The 21,047-nt window shown below is 40.0% G+C and overlaps 3 protein-coding genes and 1 pseudogene across 4 annotated transcripts; all 4 read right to left on the reverse strand.

The window, feature by feature from the left end:
* Positions 1-847: 847 nt before the first annotated feature.
* On the reverse strand, positions 848-1,381 carry LOC143892152 (putative aldo-keto reductase 3). The gene is made up of 2 exons (XM_077396601.1): positions 1,370-1,381; positions 848-1,177 (listed from the first exon to the last, which is right to left on the reverse strand). The coding sequence occupies exons 1-2, from the start codon at positions 1,379-1,381 to the stop codon at positions 848-850; spliced, it is 342 nt and encodes a 113-aa protein (XP_077252716.1).
* LOC143846498 (putative aldo-keto reductase 4) lies at positions 1,232-6,444 on the reverse strand (annotated as a pseudogene). Its single transcript, XR_013234772.1, has 4 exons — positions 6,163-6,444; positions 5,869-6,072; positions 1,623-1,795; positions 1,232-1,532 (listed from the first exon to the last, which is right to left on the reverse strand). The product of XR_013234772.1 is annotated as a putative aldo-keto reductase 4 (transcript).
* A 2,336-nt stretch (positions 6,445-8,780) lies between these two features.
* On the reverse strand, positions 8,781-11,439 carry LOC143892960 (putative aldo-keto reductase 4). The gene is made up of 5 exons (XM_077397882.1): positions 11,061-11,439; positions 10,769-10,972; positions 9,735-9,907; positions 9,542-9,644; positions 8,781-9,290 (listed from the first exon to the last, which is right to left on the reverse strand). The coding sequence occupies exons 1-5, from the start codon at positions 11,283-11,285 to the stop codon at positions 8,961-8,963; spliced, it is 1,035 nt and encodes a 344-aa protein (XP_077253997.1). The 5' UTR covers positions 11,286-11,439; the 3' UTR covers positions 8,781-8,960.
* A 4,763-nt stretch (positions 11,440-16,202) lies between these two features.
* On the reverse strand, positions 16,203-18,721 carry LOC143847186 (protein DESIGUAL 2-like). The gene is made up of 3 exons (XM_077355924.1): positions 18,461-18,721; positions 17,454-17,659; positions 16,203-16,596 (listed from the first exon to the last, which is right to left on the reverse strand). The coding sequence occupies exons 1-3, from the start codon at positions 18,557-18,559 to the stop codon at positions 16,344-16,346; spliced, it is 558 nt and encodes a 185-aa protein (XP_077212039.1). The 5' UTR covers positions 18,560-18,721; the 3' UTR covers positions 16,203-16,343.
* Positions 18,722-21,047: the final 2,326 nt, after the last annotated feature.

Genomic DNA, 21,047 nt, shown 5'->3' on the forward strand with positions numbered 1-21,047 from the left:
GTGGCGAAGCTAGGGGTGCAAGTTTGGCCCTGTCAGCCCTCACCCGCCCTGAGTCCGAACAGGGTCAAGGCTGGATTTTCCAACCCTGAGGGCGGGTCAGGGTTCATTTTTTTAGACCCCGACTCAGGTCGGGCTGGGTTCTGGGTTAATGCCTCGGGTACCCTGACCTGACCCGGCCCGACCTTAAGTTTTCTATTATAGAATTGAACCATCTGTGCATGTTTCTTTTGATAATGTTTTATATTATCTTGGATTGATGTTTCTTTAGATTATTATTATTAATTGTCTCTATTGCCCGTCATGTTGTTGAATTCATATTGTCTTATTTTGTTCATTTATCTGTTTATTGATCATTTTGTTTTATATGATAAGTGGTTGCTTTACTTTTGGTACTCTTAATAGGTATTTGCACTAGGGTCAATTAGGGCCGGCCCGGCCCGGCCCAATCAGGGCGGGCTAGGCCCAGCACTGAGCCCTATAGGGCGGGCAATGGGATGAGGTTTTTTGCCCCTAACTCAGGGTCAGGGCGGGTCAGGGCCGAGATAATGGGATCCAAATGGGGGCGCCCTTTCATCCTTTTTTGCAAGGGCGCCATTCAGTCTAGAACTCCTCTTCAAAATAAATAAAATGAAAAACCATGAAACATGACACCATCAGCATCAAACTAAAAGAACAAGAGTCCTGCTTTATTTATGCTTCTAAATCTTAAAACATAGTGCTGAAAGGAGAAACTACTCTTGCCTTCCAAGCAACAGAAAGGAAGCCAATGGAGAACATTGATCCTAGAAAGAGGAAACAACACAAGGACATCATATGACCTACAAAGAAACCAAAAAAGAACTGGTGATCATTCTCCTTTCCATGATTCCAGAACTGGAGTTTCTGATGTCTTCCAAGTTAAAAACTCCCCTGGATATCTATCGCCCTTAAAGGCAGCAAAGGATTCGAGGTCAGCCATTTCATCTGGTGTAAGCTTTACAGAGAGAGCTCCAATGTTCTGGTCGAAGTTCACGATCTTGGTGGTGCCCGGGATGGGGCACACGTCATTTCCCTGGTGGTGAACCCAAGCCAATGCAAGTTGTGAAGGGGTGCATCCCTTCTTCGTAGCCATTTCATTTACACGCTCGAATACGCGCGCATTATGCTCCAAATTCTCACCATTAAATCGCGGTAAATACTACAAAATACAGTATAAACAATTTAGCAACACATCGTGTGGCATAACATCCTATAGACAAACAGAAACACATCACATTACACACACCATATATACAAACATTTAAGGGATACCATCAGAACCTCACATTATATTGCATAAGAGGCCATGAAATAGAAAACCCACATTATATGGAGCTCTGAAGACATTTACCTCCCGATACATGAGGCTATAAATTATGCATCATACATTAAAATACTTATAAAATCATACCTTTCGCATGTCACCTTCTTCCAAACTATCAATCACTTTGGGCCCTGTAGTGAAGAAACCCTTTCCCAGAGGACTGTATGCTACAATTCCAATACCAAGTTCTCTGAATAACATAAGGGCGTAAAAGTTAGAACTACGTTCAAAATACTAATTTCTTTGTAAGCTTTGGAGAATTGTGGCAGATGAACCTCACCTGCAAGTAGGTACTCTGTCTTCTTCTACATCTCTCGTCCATTAGGACCACTCCAACTGTACAGCAGTTATTGGGTGAACAGTATGTGCTCTCCTGATTGTCGAAGCAAAGGCCTCTGATAGACCCACATATTTTATTTTTCCTTCTTCAACTAGTTTCTTGAGTTCTCCCATCTTGTGCAAAAGAGAAAAAGACACCATTGCTTGAAAACACAGAGCAAAATAGCAGCTTTATATAGAAGAAATTAACAAGTGTTAGGAATCATTACATAGGCTTCATAACCTCAAGCTACCCATCTTGGAAAGTTTAAATTTTGATGGTTACGGTAAGGTGAATTCCGGGCTAGCTGGTTTAATCTTGGTATTTTCATGGCGACACAGGGCGGTTCCTATTTTAGACAAGCCCGCTTGTGAAGATAGGTCACATCTAGGTTTAGAACCAGGGATGGTGCTTATGCTGATTGCCCATATCGGTCCTAGTAGGGATGGATCTCTGGGTAGATCATGGGTGATTTCCATGTATTTATGATACCGTAGATGGCCCCACTTGGGTGGAATATATCTTGGTTTAGATTTTTGTAGCTTATGAAGTTTGCTATCTAGTTGTTTGGTGTGAGTAGTAGTCGTCTTAGAGATAAGGGTTAGGTTATCTAGATTGGCTTGTATAGAAGTCTCAGAGAAAGAGGAAGAGGGATTGGGGAACATTGTTTCTAGGGAGGAATTGGGGCGTTTTCGGAAAGAACATAAAAGTATTCTTCTACATGAAGAGATATCCCGGAGGCAAAAGTCGAGGGACAAGTGGCTGAAGGAAGGTGATAAAAATATAGCTTACTTTCATGCTATGGCAAGTGCTAGAAGAAGGGGTAATAGGATTGTCTCATTGATGGTGGACGGGGCGGTGGTTTCCAGAAAGGAAGATATTTCGAGTGCTATATTGAGCTTTTATAATGCCTTATATACATCAGATGGTATATTGAAGCCTATTCCTGAGGGGGTGGATTTTAACCATTTAGAATGTGATCAGAGTAGGAAATTGGAGGATCCGTTTGAGGTCGACGAGATTGAGAGGGCTGTTTTCTCTTTGAGTAGAGATAAGGCTCCCGGGCCGGATGGCTTTTGTTTGGCATTTTTCCAATCTTGTTGGGAATATGTCAAGGGTGACCTAGTGGTGTTTTTTCATGAGTTCCGTCAAGGTATGGAGTTGGATAGAGGGTCGGGGGCTACTTTCATTGCTCTAATTCCTAAAGTGGAAGGTGCTAGTAGAATATCAGAGTTTAGGCCTATTAGTCTTGTGGGATGCCTTTATAAGGTTTTGGCTAAAGTTTTAGCTGATCGCTTAAAAATGGTACTTCCATCAATCATATCGGATTATCAATGTGCTTTCGTAGAAAAAAGACAAATTTTAGATTGCTCCTTGATTGCAAATGAGGCTATTGACTCATATCGCAAACTTAGTAAGCAAGGCATCTTGTGTAAGTTGGACATGGAGAAAGCTTATGATAGAGTGGATTGGGGATGTCTGGATTACTCTCTTTAGCGTATGGGATTCGGATGTCTATGGCGTTCGTGGATGAAGAGTTGTGTGTCATCTGCTTGGTTTTCTATTCTCATTAATAGATCTCCAAAGGGTTTCTTCAAGTCGTCTAGAGGGCTTAGACAAGGGGATCCTTTATCCCCTTTCTTGTTTATCATTGTGGCGGAAATCCTTAGTAGGTTACTGGCGATGGGAAGTGGCTTGATCTTTTTAGAGGATTCAGGATCGGCTTGGAGGAGGTGGAGGTCTCTGACTTGCAATTTGCTGATAATACATTATTATTTTGTGAGCCGGAGATTGGGCAAGTGAGAAACTTAAAAGTTATTTTGAGATACTATGAGCTCATTTCGGGCCAAAAATCTAATTTTCACAAGTCTAAAATTTTTGCTTTGAATATTCCTGAGGAGAGGGCTCTGGAAATTGCTGTGATTCTGGAATGTCAGCTGGACGCGTTGCCTTCCTCATATTTGGGCCTTCCGTTAGGGGTTGGTAGACCGAATAAAGATCTGTGGGTTCCAATAGTTGAGATGATCGAGAGAAGATTAGGTACATGGAAAAGGAATCTTGTTTCTCGTGGTGGTAGGCTTGTGCTGGTTAAGGCGGTATTGTCCAATATACCTATATACTTCATGTCTTTATTTAAATGCCCTGTTAGTGTCTCCCTTAGGATTGAACAGATCCAGAGGAGATTCTTGTGGGGTGGGAATGAGGATAAGAGAGGAATTGCTTTGGTCATATGGAAGGAGGTTTGTGTCCCCATCAAGTTCGGTGGTTTGGGTATCAGGAAAATTAGAGATTTTAATCATGCGCTCTTGGGTAAATGGTTATGGAGATTTGGGGATGAGCATGATCGTTGGTGGGTCAAGGTCATTAGAAGTAAGTATGGATGTGATATGGGGAGATGGGAATCCTTGGACTTGTTTGCAAAAAAAGGGTTGTCGGTTTGGAGAGACATTCTAAAAATGTCTTCTCTTTTCAAGTTAAAGGTTAGATTTAGAGTGTATAGGGGTGATAGAATATCATTCTGGCAGGATGTGTGGTGTGGGGATGTGTCGTTTAAGTGTCGATTTTCGAGATTATTCAATATGGCTTCAAATAGGGAGGCCTTTGTTAGCTATTGCTTTGAGTGGAATGAGGGTGTTCTTGTGTGGAACCCTTGGTTTAGAAGATCATTTTTTGAGTGGGAGGTGGAATTGGTCTCTAGCCTGCGGGCCCTTTTTGAGGGTTGTTACATTAAAAGGAATGGGGAGGATAAAAGGCTTTGGATTGAGCAACCTTCTGGGACTTTCTCGGTTAAATCTTTCTATAAAAGTATTATGCCCATTTCTAACCCTTCATGTTCGACAAAGGTATGAAAATTTCATTGCCACCTAGAGTTTGTATCTTTGGTTGGGCGGTTTGTCGTGATAGAATACAAACTATTAATTTTCTGAGAAACGTAGTATGTGGCTTATTGATCATTGCCCACTATGTCTGCATGATGGGGAATCTGTGGATCACTTGTTTATGCATTGTTCGTTCACTAGGATCATATGGTAATTCATCTTCATGAGATTTGGGATTTGTTGGGTTTTTCCAAAATCTATTCTGTCGCTATTGCACCAATGGGGAGGGGTTCCTTGGAAGGAAAAAGGAATAACCTTATGGAATTTTTGTTTACTAGCTACGTGGTGGTCTATATGGAAGGAGAGGAACTCTAGAGTCTTTGAGGGGAAAGCCATGAATCCTCATTGGATTTACTTGAAGATCATCACCTTGGTTATATCTTGGGTGAGACGCCTCCCATCATTCTGGTTTGTATCGGCTTTTGATCTTTGGGAAGGTTGGCGGGAGGTGTGCTTTAGTGTTGAGCGCAGAGATCTTATTTTGCAAAGGTGGAAGCCCCTGCTCAAAACATGTATAAGGTTAATTTCGATGGTGCGAGTTCAGGCAATCCGGGTCCGGCAGGAGTGGGAGGGGTTTGTCACAATGATAAGGGGGATGTTATGTGGGCATATTATGGCTCTATTGGTGTGTCTGATTCCTCAGATGCAGAAGTGAGGGCGGCACATTTTGGCATTTTGAATATTGATAGAAGGTTGATGGATCAGACAATTGTTAAGGGAGATTTGTTAAATGTGATTCGTTGGCTGAAAGGTGGGGTGGCTCCTCCGTGGAGATTTCTTTCCATTTTTGATGAGATTGAGGACTTAACTGCGAGGCTCGCTATCGGCTTTCAACATGTTAGAAGATCGGCAAATGATAAGGCGGATGCGCTAGCTAAGCGTGGTGTCTCCGGTGGTTCTATTATGTGGTTCGACCACCTTCCTCCCTGAGAAGGGGTTTTCTCTGTATTTTATTTTTTCTTCGTTCCTGTTTCTTTCTTGCTTCCTATTGTAGATATGGGTGGTCCATCTCGGCCTCCTAAATTTGCTATATATAATTATTGCCATTTCAAAAAAAAAAAAAAGAAGTTTCAGAGAAAGTGGCCAATTAAAGACCTCCGCCTAAGAGATGGCTTTTCCGGGATGGAATGAAATATTTGATTCATGAGAAAGATTTCCCATTCCTCAACAGGAAAGATTTGTAGCCATGAAAGAGAACCTTTCCCTCAAAGTGGGTCTATAGGCTGATTTTCCTCTAAGAAGATCAATCACGTTGCGATTTAATTTATGAAACTCTTGATTCTATACCAAACTCAAATAAAGTTTCTGCATGTGCCTGAGAGAGATACCGTGACTTCAATAGAAACATTGGTGTCGATTCGGTGCTGGTAATAGAGATCGATGCAATCCACATTGAGCCTCTTCAAACTGGCCTCACAGCAAGCCCTTACATAAGCCGGATCGCCATGAATGACCGGGGTCTGCCCATCTTCAGACCAACTGATCCCGAACTTGGTAGCCAACTCCACCTTCTCCCTTATCCCCTTCAGTGCCTACGAAAAGAAACAAATCAAGATTACATTTTTCATAACAAGAAATAGAAAATCTATGAAATCCCAATGAAATAACAAATATCTAAATACCTTGCTGATGAGTATTTCGTTGGTGAAGGGGCCATAGAAGTCTGAAGTGTCAAGCAAAGTGACTCCACTTTGGACCGCGTGTTGGATAAGAGCAATCATATCTGGTTCTGGTTTCGGAGCGCCATAGAAAGCAGACATGCCCATGCGTCCAAGCCCTTGTACCGAGACTTCTAGGCCCTGAGACCCAAGCTTAATCCTACGCACACCACCACAAGAAGCCATCGTGTATTAAGGTTTTGGGTTTTTTAAAATACCAACTTCGTAAGTTAGTAGTAAAAGGGGATGAGGAGAAAGGAGACGGTAAAGAAAACAATGGGGATGTCCCTATAAAAATAGGCGAACAAAACGTGGCTACTCAACGTTGAAGAGGAGACTCTGCGCAGTTAAGAGTGCCACGTTGAGGACTCTTTACATGGAAAAAAAAGTTAAAACTTTTCCGCGTCATTCAATGGATTGATATTGCCACCCTTATCCGTTTTCTGCTTGTTCGGCATATAGGACAAACCGATATGGGTGGCAGAGCCTAATTTTCAAGGTGGAATACTCAGTTTCTTGTTCCATCGCACGTACAATTAGGCTGCCTCAATTGACAGTTTTCCAAGTCATTTTCCTTACCCTTATTATGGAATGTCAAGATAACAACGTTTTATCTTTCTAGAAGAAGAGCAAGTTCCATGCTACTGCCTTTTCCTCCCTTCTTTTGTCCATATCCCCCTTAATTTAGGACTCCTAAAATCATGCCAAATATGTACTGGATATTTTCAAGAAATTTTTTTATGATTATTCCGACTACATTTATTTTGTGAAAGGATATTTAACATTTCATTGAAGGAGGCTTCGGGTTTCTGATTCACAAGATTGAGGCATGTGAAAATCAACAGCTTAAAGACATGAAAAGATTGAGGCAATTGGTCCATGAACTACTATGGTTGCATTTCTTAACAAAAAATGGTAGTTCAAAAAGTTTGTTGGGATTGGTGTATTATTTCTCGCAAGTGAGACTCTCTTTGGGGTTTCTAATGGAATTATGAACGAGGGTCTTACACGGTTTGGAAAATCTTGAGATTTCGTCTCTTCTTGTGTGCTGGTTAGACTAGGAGATTGAAAGAGTGGTTTAGAAAACCTAAAACAATAGGGTTATTCACCGGGCAATTGCATGGGAAGCCATTTCGCGGCTTATTTTTGAAGGAAAGAACGGATACACAGGCTCACTTTTTAGCAGATTTTGTCCTATTCATCTAATTCATCTGATTGGTTTCAGTGACAATCGTACACCCGAGAAGGGGTTTTGCTTGTGTAATTATAAATGATCTACATTCTAGATACGTGAAACAGAGAGAGGCCACGGACTGTCTTTTTAGCCGAGCCCATAACAGTGTAGAAAGTATACTGAGACAACGGGCGATATAAGGAAACAATGATCTTCAAAAGTGATATACATATGTGGATAATAGTATACAGACAGAAAATCTTCAAGATATGGACTTCTTACTTTTTTAAATGAGTAGCTCTCACCTATATACAATATCTTACCTTTGTTTTTTTCTCTGCATCTTACTTTACACCAATAGTCTATTAACAATCATCCAACAATTCAAGATCCTGTAGCCTTCTACACAAGTCTAATTCTAGATTCTTCTCTGTTCTTCTGGGCTTGGTTTGAGCCTCCTTTAGCTACTAAGAGGGGATAAAGCGAAAGCAACTCTAACCACATGATACAGTATTTCATGATATAGAATTGCTTTTAGTCCTTGATATTTTAACTACTTTATTACTTAGATCCTTTGTTATAGAGGGCAAATATTCTACTATTTCTAAACGGGATTTGGTAGCGTCTATGGCAGAAGGCATTTCACAGATGGTCTGTTGCATGTGAGAGAAGCCACCTGATGAATGAAGACATGAATAGTTAGCCTTCGTGGCTGCTCTTACATGCAACAGACCATCCGCGAAATGCCATATGCGATGGATGGACGCTAGCAAATCTCTTTCTAAATTGGGTATTAAAATGTTTAGTTAAGCTACTAGGAAGAAACACCCACGTAGGGGTGCAACTCAGGTCAGGTTGAGGCTAACCTGATCCCGACCCGACCAACCATTTGCTCAACCTGAGATTGACCCGAGTTCCAATCCGACGAGGTTCAACCCGACCCGACCCGTGTTCAACCCGATCCAACCCGAGATTTTAAGCTTAAAAAATAAAAAAATTATTAAAAATGTTGGGTTGAATCGGGTCGGGTCGGGTTGCCCAAGCTCTCAACCCAAACCCGACCGAACTCAACCCAACCCGACTTTTTCCCGGGTTGAACCCGTCAGGTTTGGGTTGAGCCCACCTAAGTTGCACCCCTACACCCGCGTCAAGGAGCTTCCTAACAGCCCTCCCCTACAAGACGACATATACAATAGTAAGTTGACGGAGATTTTTATGAGGAAAATGCCTTTATCATTTAATGTTCATTGACTTTTCATCCCATTTAATCACTTTGGTGATTGACAACCAATGGGGCGCCCTTTCATCCCTTATTTGCAAGGGCGCCCTTCAGTTCAGAAATCCTTTTCAAAATAAATAAATAAATAAAATGAAAAACCACGACAGCATGACACCATCAACATAAAACTAGAAGAACAAGAGTCGTGCTTTATTTATGCTTCTAAATCTTAATACAGAGTACTGAAAGGAGAACACTCTTGGCTTCTAAGCAACATAAAGCAAGCCAATGGAGAACATTGATCCTTGAAAGAGGAAACACCACAAGAACATCATATGACCTACAAAGAAACCAAAAAAGAACTGGTGATCATTCTCCTTTCCATGATTCCAGAGCCGGAGTTTCTGATGTTTTCCAAGTTTGATTCTCCCCTGGATATCGATCACCCTTAAAGGCAGCAAAGGATTCGAGTTCAGCCATTTCTTTTGGCGTAAGCTTTACAGACAAAGCTCCAATGTTCTGGTCGAAGTTCGCGATCTTGGTGGTGCCCGGGATGGGGCACACTTCATTTCCCTGGTGGTGAACCCAAGCCAATGCAAGTTGTGGAGTGGTGCATCCCTTCTTCATAGCCATTTCATTTACACGCTCAAATACGCGCGCATTATGCTCCAAATTCTCACCACTAAATCGCGGTAAAGACTACAAAATACAGTATAAACAATTTAGCAACACATCGTGTGGCATAACATCTTATAGACAAACAGAAACACATCACATCACTCACACCATAGATACAAACATTTCAGGGATACCATCAGAACCTCACATTATATTGCATAACAGACCATGAAATAGAAAACCCACATTATATTGAGCTCTGAAGACATTTACCCCAAGATAAATGAGGCTGTAAATTATGCATCATAAGTTAAATACTTAGAAATTCATACCTTTCGCATGTCACCTTCTTCCAAATTATCTGTCACTTTAGGCCCTGTAGTGAAGAAACCCCTTCCCAGAGGACTGTATGCTACAATTCCTATACCAAGTTCTCTGAATAACATAAGGGAGTAAAAGTTAGACCTAAGTTAAAAATACTAATTTCTTTGTAACCTTTGGAGAGTTGTAGCAGATGAACCTCACCTGCAAGTAGGTACTATGTCTTCTTCTGCATCTCTCGTCCATAAGGACCACTCCAACTGTACAGCAGTTATTGGGTGAACAGCATGTGCTCTCCTGATTGTCGAAGCAGAGGCCTCGGACAGTCCCACATATTTTATTTTTCCTTCTTCAACTAGTTTCTTTAGTTCTCCCATCTTGTGCAGAAGAGAAAAATGGGTGATTAGAAAGTGAGTGATGGCGCTTGACGACACAGAGCAAAATAGCAGCTTTATATAGAGGGAATTAACAAGTGTTAGAAATCATCACATAGGCTTCGTAACCTCAAGCTACCCATCTTGGAAATTCAGAGCATGGAGTCCTTTTTCAGGCCATCAAGTTTAAATTTTGATGGTTACGGTATGGTGAATTCCGGTCTAGATGGTTTAATCTTGGTATTTTCATGGCGACACAGGGCGGTTCCTATTTTAGACGAGCCCACTTGGGAAGATGGCTCCCATCTAGGTTTAGAACCATGGATGGTGCTTATGCTGATTGCCCAAATCGTCCCTAGTAATGATGGATCACTGAGTAGATCATGGGTGATTTCCATGTGTTTATGTTACCTGCGTAGATGGCCTCACTTGGGTGGAATATATTAGTTTAGACTTTTGTAGCTTGTGAAGTTTGCTATCTAGTTGTTTGGTACGAGCAGATTTTTGTAGCTTGTGAAGTTTGCTATCTAGTTGTTTGGTACGAGCAGGAGTCTTAGAGATAAGGGTTAGGTTATCTAGATTGGCTTGTGTAGAAATTTTAGAGAAAGTGGTCAACTGAAGACCTCTGCCTAGGAGATGGCTTTTTCGGGATGAAATGAAACATTTAATTCATGTACCAGGAGAAAGATTTCCCATTCCTTAGCAGGAAAAATATGTGGCCATAAAAAAGAAGCTTTCCCTCAAAGTGGGTCGAGAGGCTGATTTTCCCTCTAAGAAGATGAATCACGTTACGATTTGATTTATGAAACTTTTGATTCTATACCAAACTCAAATAAAGTTCCTGTATGCGCGTGAGAGAGATACCGTGACTTCAATGGGAACATTGGTGTCGATTCGGTGCTGGTAATAGAGATCGATGCAATCAACATCGAGCCTCTTCAAACTGGCCTCACAGCAAGCCCTGACATAAGCCGGATCGCCACGAATGACCCGGGTCTTCCCATCTTCAGCATAACTAATCCCGAACTTGGTAGCCAATTGCACCTTCTCCCTTATCCCCTTGAGCGCCTAAAAAGAAACAAATCAGGATTCCATTTTTCATAACAACAAATAGAAAACTTATGAAATCCCAATGAAATAACAAATATGCAAATACCTTGCCGACGAGGATTTCGTTGGTGAAGGGGCCATAGAAGTCTGAAGTATCAAGCAAAGTGACACCACTTTGGACTGCGTGTTGGATGAGAGCAATCATGTCTGGCTCTGGTTTGGGTGTGCCATAGAAATCAGACATGCCCAAGCATCCAAGGCCTTGTGCCGGGACCACTAGGCCCTGAGACCCAAGCTTAATCCTACGCACACCACCACCACAAGAAGCCATCGTCTATTAAGGTTTTGGGTTTTTTTTTTATACAACTTAGTAGTAGAGGCCTAGAGTAGTAGAGTGGATGTCTGGATGAGGAGAACGGGGACAATGAAGAAAACAATGGGGTGTCCCTATATAAATAGGCGAACAAAACATTCAACGTGGGGCACTATCAGTCTGCCACAGTGCCACGGTTAAGGACTCTTTTTTTTTTAATGGGCTATTGATATTGCCACATCATTTGAAGGATTGATATTGCCACCCTTATCGGTTTTCTGCTTTTTCGGCATATAGGAGAAACCGATAAGGGTGGCAGAACCTAATTTTCATGGTGGAAATACTCAGTTTCTTGTTCAATTATACATACAATTGGGCGGCCTCAATGGGAAAAGTTATTTTCCTGACAATGACTTGCGGGTAGCCCCCTAGCCTCCCTCCTTTTGTTCATATCCCGAGTGCCAAGCCTTAAATTCAGGACTCCTAGAATCATGCCAAATATGTGCTGGATATTTTCAAGATATTCCAATTTTAATAATATAAAAAGAAATTTTTTATGATTATTCATTCATCTTTTAACTATGGTTAATAAAGAATCCCTAAATAATAGGTTTCCTTGTTTTTTTTTTTTTTCTCGTTTGCACTAATAGTGCAAATGAAGAAGACGACTGTGAGGAAGTTTAAGAATCTATATTTAGAAGGAGAAGAAAGACAAACTTTCATGTAGAGATTTGAATCTGATAATTTGATTATTTAAAACAAGCTCTATTGGTTTTCATACACAGTTAGTTGTTTAAATGGAAAAATCTACAGCCTCTAATGCCTCTCTCTCTCTCTCTCTGACTACTGTACAAGTCATTTAGACTCTGTGTGTAAATCATCTTTTACATAGTTGGGCTACCAAATCTTGAAAAAAAAGTACAGTAATCTGAGAGGGAGAGAGAAGTTTGATGGGTACAAGAGTTAGGAGGTACTGATATTGAGGCTTGCAGAGTCTAATTTTGGTTGGAATTCCAATTAAGGCTAAAAACCCCAGTAGTCTTTAGTAGGGACATGAATGGATCAATTGGGTGATCTCACATCGGTTATAATAAGATTCTTGATTGGATCCAATTATGATTTCGTGATTCTTGATTGAGTCTAACAAAGTTCTTGATCCAATCAAGAATCTTATTTGTGCCATCATAATTGGATATCAATCCGTTCTGGACCTTTGGTACATAATTGGACACCTAATTCTTGAAGTATTTTTGGCACATATTCATGGCTTCCGGGTTACCTGAAAATTCTACCGGTTGTTTTCCCCTTTTTTGTCTCCGCTGTTGGTGAATATGGGTTTGATTGGGGGCGAGTTTATCAGGGCATTAAAACTGCCATAAATATCATTAACTAATGATAAGGGAAACCTACTATTTATGTAGTGCCAGCTGCGCGGATTGATAACCACTAGGAACCCGAGTAGGTTTAAGCGGCTCTATAGCATTCCTTTTCTAGACAAGAGGTTCTAAAATTAAGCTACTTTGAAATGAAACCCTAAGCCTCCTTCAATGGAATGTTAAATATCCTTCCACAACATAAATGTATTGTATCGTTAAATAGTGACAGCTGGGCGGAGTGATAACCACTAGGAAGCCGAGTAGGTTCAAGCGGCTTTATAGCCGCTTGCTCCTAGCATTCCTCTTGTCTAGAATTTGTAGACCTACATTTTGTTCGTCCCTTCTGTTTTGCACGGATACTGGTTTGCTATTGAATGTCGGTGCAACCCATGATCAATACTTTATGGACAATGTATGATCAGGGCTTTATTTTCAGTTAGCCTCCTGCATAAGGGAGGAAATAAAAGTCTTTAAAATAACTTGCCTTGCTCAATTTCTTATATCACGTATTGATTTACTTTCTTCTATACAAACTTTCGTCTTGTATTTCTTCCTTTGGTCATATGTTTTTTGTTTCATTATTGCCATGATATGTAGTAATGTTAAACACCTAAAATCTTTAAAAAAAATTATTTCTATCTAATTTAAAAAAGAGAAAATGGTTCCTACACATATGTGTAGAGAGTTCTCTACACACTAGCTTAAAATACAGTGGGGCCCACATTGTTTGGGTGATCCAAGCCATCCATTTTAAAGGCCCTCACATAGATAGGGTGTCTACAAAAAATCAGATCCATAGGATCATCCCAACCCTACGATTTGTGGAGGTAAAATGGATGTCTTTAAACCTTCACAAATTAGTCCATTTTTTGCCTCCACAGTTCGAAGAGTTAGGATGATCCTACGGATCTGATTTTTTATGGACACCCTATCTATGTGAGGGCCTTAAAAATGAATGGTTTGGATCACCCAAATAATGTGGCCTCCACTGTATTTTAAGCTAGTATGTAGGAACCGTTTTCTCTTTAAAGAATCTTGCATTTATAAAATTGCTCTAATTTTACTAAAGTTACTCCTATTTCAACCTTTTCTACCTTTTTCCTTTTACTAATTATTTCTTAGCCCAAATTTTTTTTTTTCTCACTCATCTCTTAGCCAATACCTTTTTTTAGCGGACTCTCTCACTCTTTTCAAAATATTCACACAAATTCAAGACACGGGGCTAGGGGTGAGCATTATTCGGTTAAAACCGAATAACCGAACCGAACCGAACCGAATTGGCTGATTCGGTTCGGTTTTTTTCTTTTCGGTTCGGTTTCGGTTTTTTTTTTCGGAAATTCGGTTATTCGGTTTCGGTTTCGGTTTTATAAAAAAAAATTCGGTTAACCGAATTAACCGAAATAATGGATGAAAACCATTTTTTCCCCAAAAAAAGTGCTATATGTGTACTCCGTAGGATGATCAAAACCGTCAATTTGATTGATCACAACTTAATTAGGTTATGCTCAAAAAATCATTTCGATCGGATGATCCTAGCCCTCCGATCCAAACCGAGATTTTGATTTTTTTCCCTCTTTTCTCCCACAATTCGGTTATTCGGTTATAACCGAATAACCGAATAAAATTTCGGTTCGGTTTCGGTTACCGAAATTTGGAACCGAAATTATTTCGGTTTCCAAATTTCGGTCTATTCGGTTCGGTTTTAACCGAATAACCACCCCTACACGGGGCACCTTTACCTAAGATTCCTCCTGCTCCCTTTTTCTCTACGAGAGATCAAAAGAGCGAAAAAACAAAAAAACTATTTTTTCTCCTCCATTCTCTTCCACATAAAGACAAGTCCTCCCTTCCCAACGACTTCATTTCTCACTTTTCTACAAGACACTTCTACTACACTATTCTTTACACTACAATTAAAAGGGGTGCAACTCGGGTTGGGTCGGGTTGAGGCCAACTCGAACCCAACCCGAGTTCCAACCCGATGAGGTTCAACCCGATCCAACCCGAAATTTTAAGCTTAAAAAATAAAAAAAAATTATTAAAAATGTTGAGTTCACTCAGGTCGGTTTGCCAAAGCCCTCAACCCGAACCCGAAGCTGACCTGAACTCAACCCAACCCGACTTTTTTCCGGGTTGAACCTTTCGAGTTCGGGTTGAGCCCACCCGAGTTGCACCCCTAACAATTATGTCCAATACAAAGTAGTATTTATACTCCATTTATTCTCAAAGCATTGGATCTTCATCTCTTGGTCTTGTACATCGGGGCAACTTGCGCACCGATTGGCATCCATTTTGATCTTTATACAGGGCCTCGGTAGCATACCACTTCTTCATCCTCTCTAACGTCAATTCCACCATCAACGATCAAAACGGCGAATCAGAAGGACAGGAGTACTAATTTCTTTCCATTTGTTCATGTTATTATTCTTCATTTGCTATAACTTATTTGTTCATTATTTAATTGATCCAAGGTTTAATCATCAGGCATTTGTTTTCATACTTTATTTATCTCATTTTATCATTCATGCTTATCATCTATTGAAAGTCCACTTATTTGATTAGCTTTTTTTATATTTTATATTTCATGTATTAATCAACTACAGTCACGCTTACACACAAAATACCAACTTTTATATTTTATTGTTTTCACGCAGTCACGCTTACACACAAAATACCAACTTTTATATTTTATTGTTTTCACTCGGATATTCAAGTTGGTGGACATAGTGCAACCTGGTGAGTGGTGACGTTAAAAGCCAAGAGATTAGAAGAGTTAGGCCCTGTTCATTTAAGATTATGATAACCAGACATAGTGCAACCTGGTGACGTTTTGACAACCGATTGTGAGTGAAAATCAGATTTCAAGTTGAATAATCGGTTTTGGACTCACAATTGGTTGTCAAAAACTAAAACAAATGTAGCCTTAGGCCCTGTTCATTTAAGATTATGATAGCCGATTGTGAGTGTCAAATCGATTTTTGAACTCAAAATTATGTTGAAATCCAATAATTGGTTTAGCACTCACAATCCGTTGTCATAATCTAAAACGAACAGGGCCTCAGCGATGATAGGGATAGCGTACCTGGTGATGATGGAAACTAGCAGATGGGAAGAGTTGGAGATAGGGATAATGTACATGTTTGTGAACTAAATACTCGATATTGGTCAACACACACAGTGTGCGCGCGTGCGCAATGATAGCACCATATATGCCATTTTCCCATTCCTTTTTCCCATTCTTCAATTATCTTTCATTCCAAGGATTTCAAGTTTCAATTCGTTTGCTGGTCTATGTTAAGTCTTGTTCTTTTAGAGATTTTGATTTAGGCTCCATTTCTTTCGACATAAAAATGGATGTAAAACAAACTTTATGTTCATTTTTTAAGTTCAAAAATGGGCGCAAAATTTGGTTTTGCCCCCATTTTACGTTGAAAGAAACGGAACCTAAAAAATGGGCGTGAATTAATTTTATTTTGTTTTTCATGTGAATTGATTCTAACTAACTCCTTGCTAATCTTCATTTAGATGAACAAGAAATAAGATTATGGTCTATAGGAAATTGAAGTAAATTATGATCTGTCCACACTCTTGAAAACACTCTCCTCGTGATATTGAGAGATTAATCCAGACATTTTACAGGGGGTTTCTCTATGTTTTATTACATTTTGGTAAAGAAGGGGGAGGACATTCATTATTTTGCCTAAGGGTGGCCTGAATGTTGTCCACTTTGTGTCATCTGTGCCCCTCCACGTCCTTTATGACTAGCCCTCTCATGTTCTCTCGCCGCAGCAGTGGCAGAAACGTAATATGCTAGACAGAAAAGCCCGTGAGCGAAACATAAAATTCCCCCGATGGACAAGAAATTGTGGTGCGATATCCCGCAAGACGCTCTGTGCTTCGAATTCGTCATCGCTCCGATGATCAGCAAAGTGAATCCAACGGCTAATATGACCCTGATTGGTTGTGAAGCAATCTAGTTAGCATTTTAACAAGCGTGTGTTGGTCCTTTTAAAGGCAAATGGCATCTTATCTTACAAAAATATTTTGGAAGCAAAAGGCGCTTGTGTGAAGATCACTCCAAGCACCGTTTCTCATATTGCCAAATCAAAATTTGTAGGCCCCAACCAATCAAAACATGAGATATAAATGGTGTGGCCACCATGCTATGTATGAGATGTAAAAATTCCATCAACAATATTGTTTGTATGTCAAAAAAAAAAAGGGAAATGATAAATGCGGCCCTTTTCCTCACTTGTGACACCCAGCTAGTGTATCTATGACTGCAAAGGGGCAGATGTACTTCACATTTGAAGGAATGATTGCCACGTACAATGCAGCTGGGTGTCCCAAGTGATGAAAAGGGGCGCATTTATCATTTCCCCCCAAAAAAAAATCCAATCTTTAGTAGTTTTGAGATTTTCTTTGAAAACAGAAAAAATTTTCCTAAGAAAATGAGTTTAGAAAATGCTAGAAAATTTATTTACTATGAAGAAAAAATGACAAAGGAAGCATTCACGTTTAATATGTATTGTATATAATAAATGAGATTTTCTTGCGAATCCCATAATAAATAAGGCTGTTTTAATGGGTAATGATAATCCACCCCTTTAATTTCTTGGGCTATACCTTTAATTTCTGCGAAATTGCCTAGCAAATCATCGAACCACTATGATTTGTGACCTAGAAGCAATCCATCTAACACCCCACAAGATCAATGGTCTTGATTATCATAGAAGCCTTAGGTCAGTTTTTTATATCAATTACTTCCAAATCTGATAAAATAAAGGAAAACCAGATTTAGAAATGGTACCATGAGAGGATGAGGAAAACTACGGCTAACTGCCTATTAGCTGATGATTTTTCCAGCTCGTCTTTAGAACATATGCACATACATCCTCCGAGCAAGTTGGCAATAGCGTGGGCTAAAGCTAGGAGCACGGCTGCAGCTAACCCTAGCTTGAAAGCTTGGGGCCTTGGCTCTTTGCATTCAAAAATGAGAAACTTAAAATGGTGACCCTGTAAATGAGAAAAAATAAAATAAAAACAAAAAAAAGAGTCATAAAATAAATGCTAGGTCCTTGGAGAACTTGTTCAGAGTCTTACGGACCTGTACAACTATATGAAATATAGAGAATTTATATGATGGGTGGCCGTGAAAACACGTGAAGTCTAAAAATGTAGGTATGGCCCACTTTTTTTTATGATCCAAACCGTTCAACTGTTTGGGCATAATGTCAATAGGTTGTGCCCCAAAAATCATTTCTATAGGATGATTCTAACCCTCTGATCTGAATATGTAGTGCCCCAAAAATCATTTATGGAATCGTCTACAGATCTGAACTGTTCAAGTTAGTTTTTCCATTTGTAATCAAACGACTGAAAAATAAGAAAATTTTGAAAAAAGTCGCTTGACATACTACAGTTGAAGTTTTATTTAAAGGGATTTCGCGGCATGTGAGACCAGCCACCTCATGAATGGAGACAAAGGCTGTTGCCTTCATTCACGAAGTGGCTGGTCCGCGAAATGCCTTTTGGTCCTAGCAAATCCCTTATAATGATATACCTAAAATTCTTTGTTCCCCTCTAAATTTTGGAAATAAAAACTCCACCCCTCACTATACAACTACTATTACTGCGAACACCCCCTTTCCCAGGAATTCTACCCCATCTTGTTTGTATTTTTCCTAATAATGGCTGTTTTCCACCACCTTTTGTTTATCTGTTTCTTCATTTTCAGGAAAAAGCTGGAAATGCTGAGAAAGGGGGTGGAGTATCAATTGCCAAAATGACAACCGAATTCCATGATATGAATTTTACCTTGTTCTGAGCGATTTCAGCTTCGATACCAAGTATTCCGGCAACTATATCCATGATCACGATCAACAGACAGATAATTAACCCTTCGATCCTCGCCATGTCTGATGATTTGAAGTTGTTTGGGACTGAAGATGAGGAGAAGATAGGGAGTTTGGGACGGAAAGAAGAGAGGAGAGCTCTTCAAGGAGGAGAATGTGAATAAAGATTAAGTGTATGAAATAATTATATTGTGCAGAGTTGCTGTGATAGAGGAGGAAAAAGCTTTTGTAGTCTTCACTGTCTCTTATACTTTCCTTTCTTTCCTTTTCTTTTTTTTTTTCTTTTTCGGTTGGATTCCTTTCATGGGGGACAAGGAAAGATTGGTATCACGCCCGCTTGAGGATGCTCTCTAAGATCAACGGCTGGGATGAATTGAGAGGTGATTGGAGAGTCTCAGCAGGATTCAAAATTATTCTTGCATAGTGGAATGAGATGTTCTGCATTATCTGTAATTATTAGTTCTATACCCTTTTTTTTCTTCCATGCAATGATGCAAATGCAACTTACTATACGTACAAACACGCAGAATTCAAATATAGTGGATGCAGGGAGCCTGTTTGTACGTTAATCTTAAAACCCATTTATCCGAGTGTAAGGAGTCATCCGATTAGTGTGAGTTTAGCCTGTGGACAATCACAGCCGCTTATCCAACTGGCAGCATGCAAATGTATAGTTAATGATAAGTGACCAAGAGATGGGATCCAACGACTACAAATTCATTGATCATAGGCGTAGGCTTTTAAATGAGGGGAAGATTTTTCTGTAAGAAAAAGGTGTTTTCCAACACTTGGTTAACCTATTTTTCATAATTTTTTTCCACAATTTAAAGAGGGAATCCAGTTGCCAGTTCATCCAAGAATGGACACGTTGCGATCACAAACGAATATGATGGTGTCTACATATAATTGGATTACCCTAAGGCTTAGGCACTGTTCGTTTAAGATTATGAGAACTGATTGTCAGTGCCATACCGATTATTGGACTCAAAATTACATTTAAAGTCGAGTCCAATAATCAGTACTTTAGCACTCAAAATCGGTTGTCATAATCTTAAACAGACAGGGCCTTAGATTGTGACAACCTATTTTGGGCCCAAACTGATTATTGGACTCAAAATTAAATTAAATTTTGAGTCCAATAATCGGTCTTTGACCCACAATTGGTTTTCACAATCTAAAACGAACAGGACCTGACCTCAGATCAATGTCAGGCTAAAGGCCATTGATGAAGGTCCCACCATAATCAGACGATGGTGATTATGTAATGAGAAAATAGGTGGAGACGAAATCCATTTCAATCCAATGTAGCACATGGGCTTGCCTAATTTCGAGCGTATGGAACTATGATAATCCGATCAAAGTAGTGTCCACTAAAATGAGTTGGACATGCATTTGGCATACGGATCGATGGGTCCGATCATATACACGTGGCAAATGTAGTTGTCGGGTTGCATAATGTTGTCTTTATATGGTTCCCCTTTCCAATTTAACCTGGTAATGTGGGGTTAGGCAGACCCCGACCAGAATTCAATAAAATGAGAAAAAGGATTACAAACGAATATAGGGCTTTCCAGAAGCATCAGAATGCAAAATCTCTGACAAAGAAGGGGGAGTAGTAGAAATTCGGATATTTACTCCCTTACATGGACGAAGGGGGAGTAGTAGAAATTCGGATATTTACTCCCTTACATGGACAACTGGTTTTGGAAAGGTAGTCGGCACCGTTTGCTTCTCTCCAAATGTGGGAGATCTTCCAATATTTGAAAGTTTTTAACTCCTGTTTGATCTTGTATAGAAGAGTTAGAGATTTCCATGGACATGTAGATGTGCCTTCAATGATTCTAACAGCTGCCAGTTGGGAGTTACATTCAACCCAGAGATGCAGGACATTTAAAACCACAGCAATGTAGACTCTTTGAAAAATTGCTTTAAGCTCTAAATCCAAAATGGAGGAAGGCTCAGTGTCAACTGAGAATAGGGTTGATGGGGACATAGAATCAATCATCCAATCAGGAAGGGACACGTATCCTTTGGCAGTATACTCTAATTACCCCCACTACAAGGGAATAATTAAGAGCCTAATCCTAGAAGATAAAGGAAACATTCACACTCCACCCAATAACAGGGTGACACCTGTCCAAAAGGTATGGAAGTAAATCAACTGAAACCACCTACTATAAATAACCATGAAAGGCTCGAAGGTAAGGGTCCAAAACCCGAGAATTCACTGTTCATTACTATTTTTATTCTGTACAGCCTATAGATGATGTCATATGCTGACTTAAGCATTGAAGGGCCCGTCCGGGGACTATCCCCCGGGTTGGCCTTCTGATCGGGTGCTACCTTGTACAGGACTTATCTAAGCACATAATACCCTCTACTGGGCGATCATATCAATATTTATCCCTACCTCTGATCAGAATCCGATCAGGTTTGCTTCTCTTGAACTGCCACATCACAATAACTGTTTTTGACCACAAGGGCTATGGTGCAGCCATCTTTGTTTCTGATTAGACCTCCAATGGATGCTTTGTCCCCACAGCGAGAGG

This window comes from Tasmannia lanceolata, unplaced genomic scaffold (genome assembly GCF_043159265.1).
Source record: "Tasmannia lanceolata isolate RefF3 unplaced genomic scaffold, GAP_Taslan_0.1 ptg000015l, whole genome shotgun sequence".
NCBI lineage: Eukaryota > Viridiplantae > Streptophyta > Magnoliopsida > Canellales > Winteraceae > Tasmannia > Tasmannia lanceolata.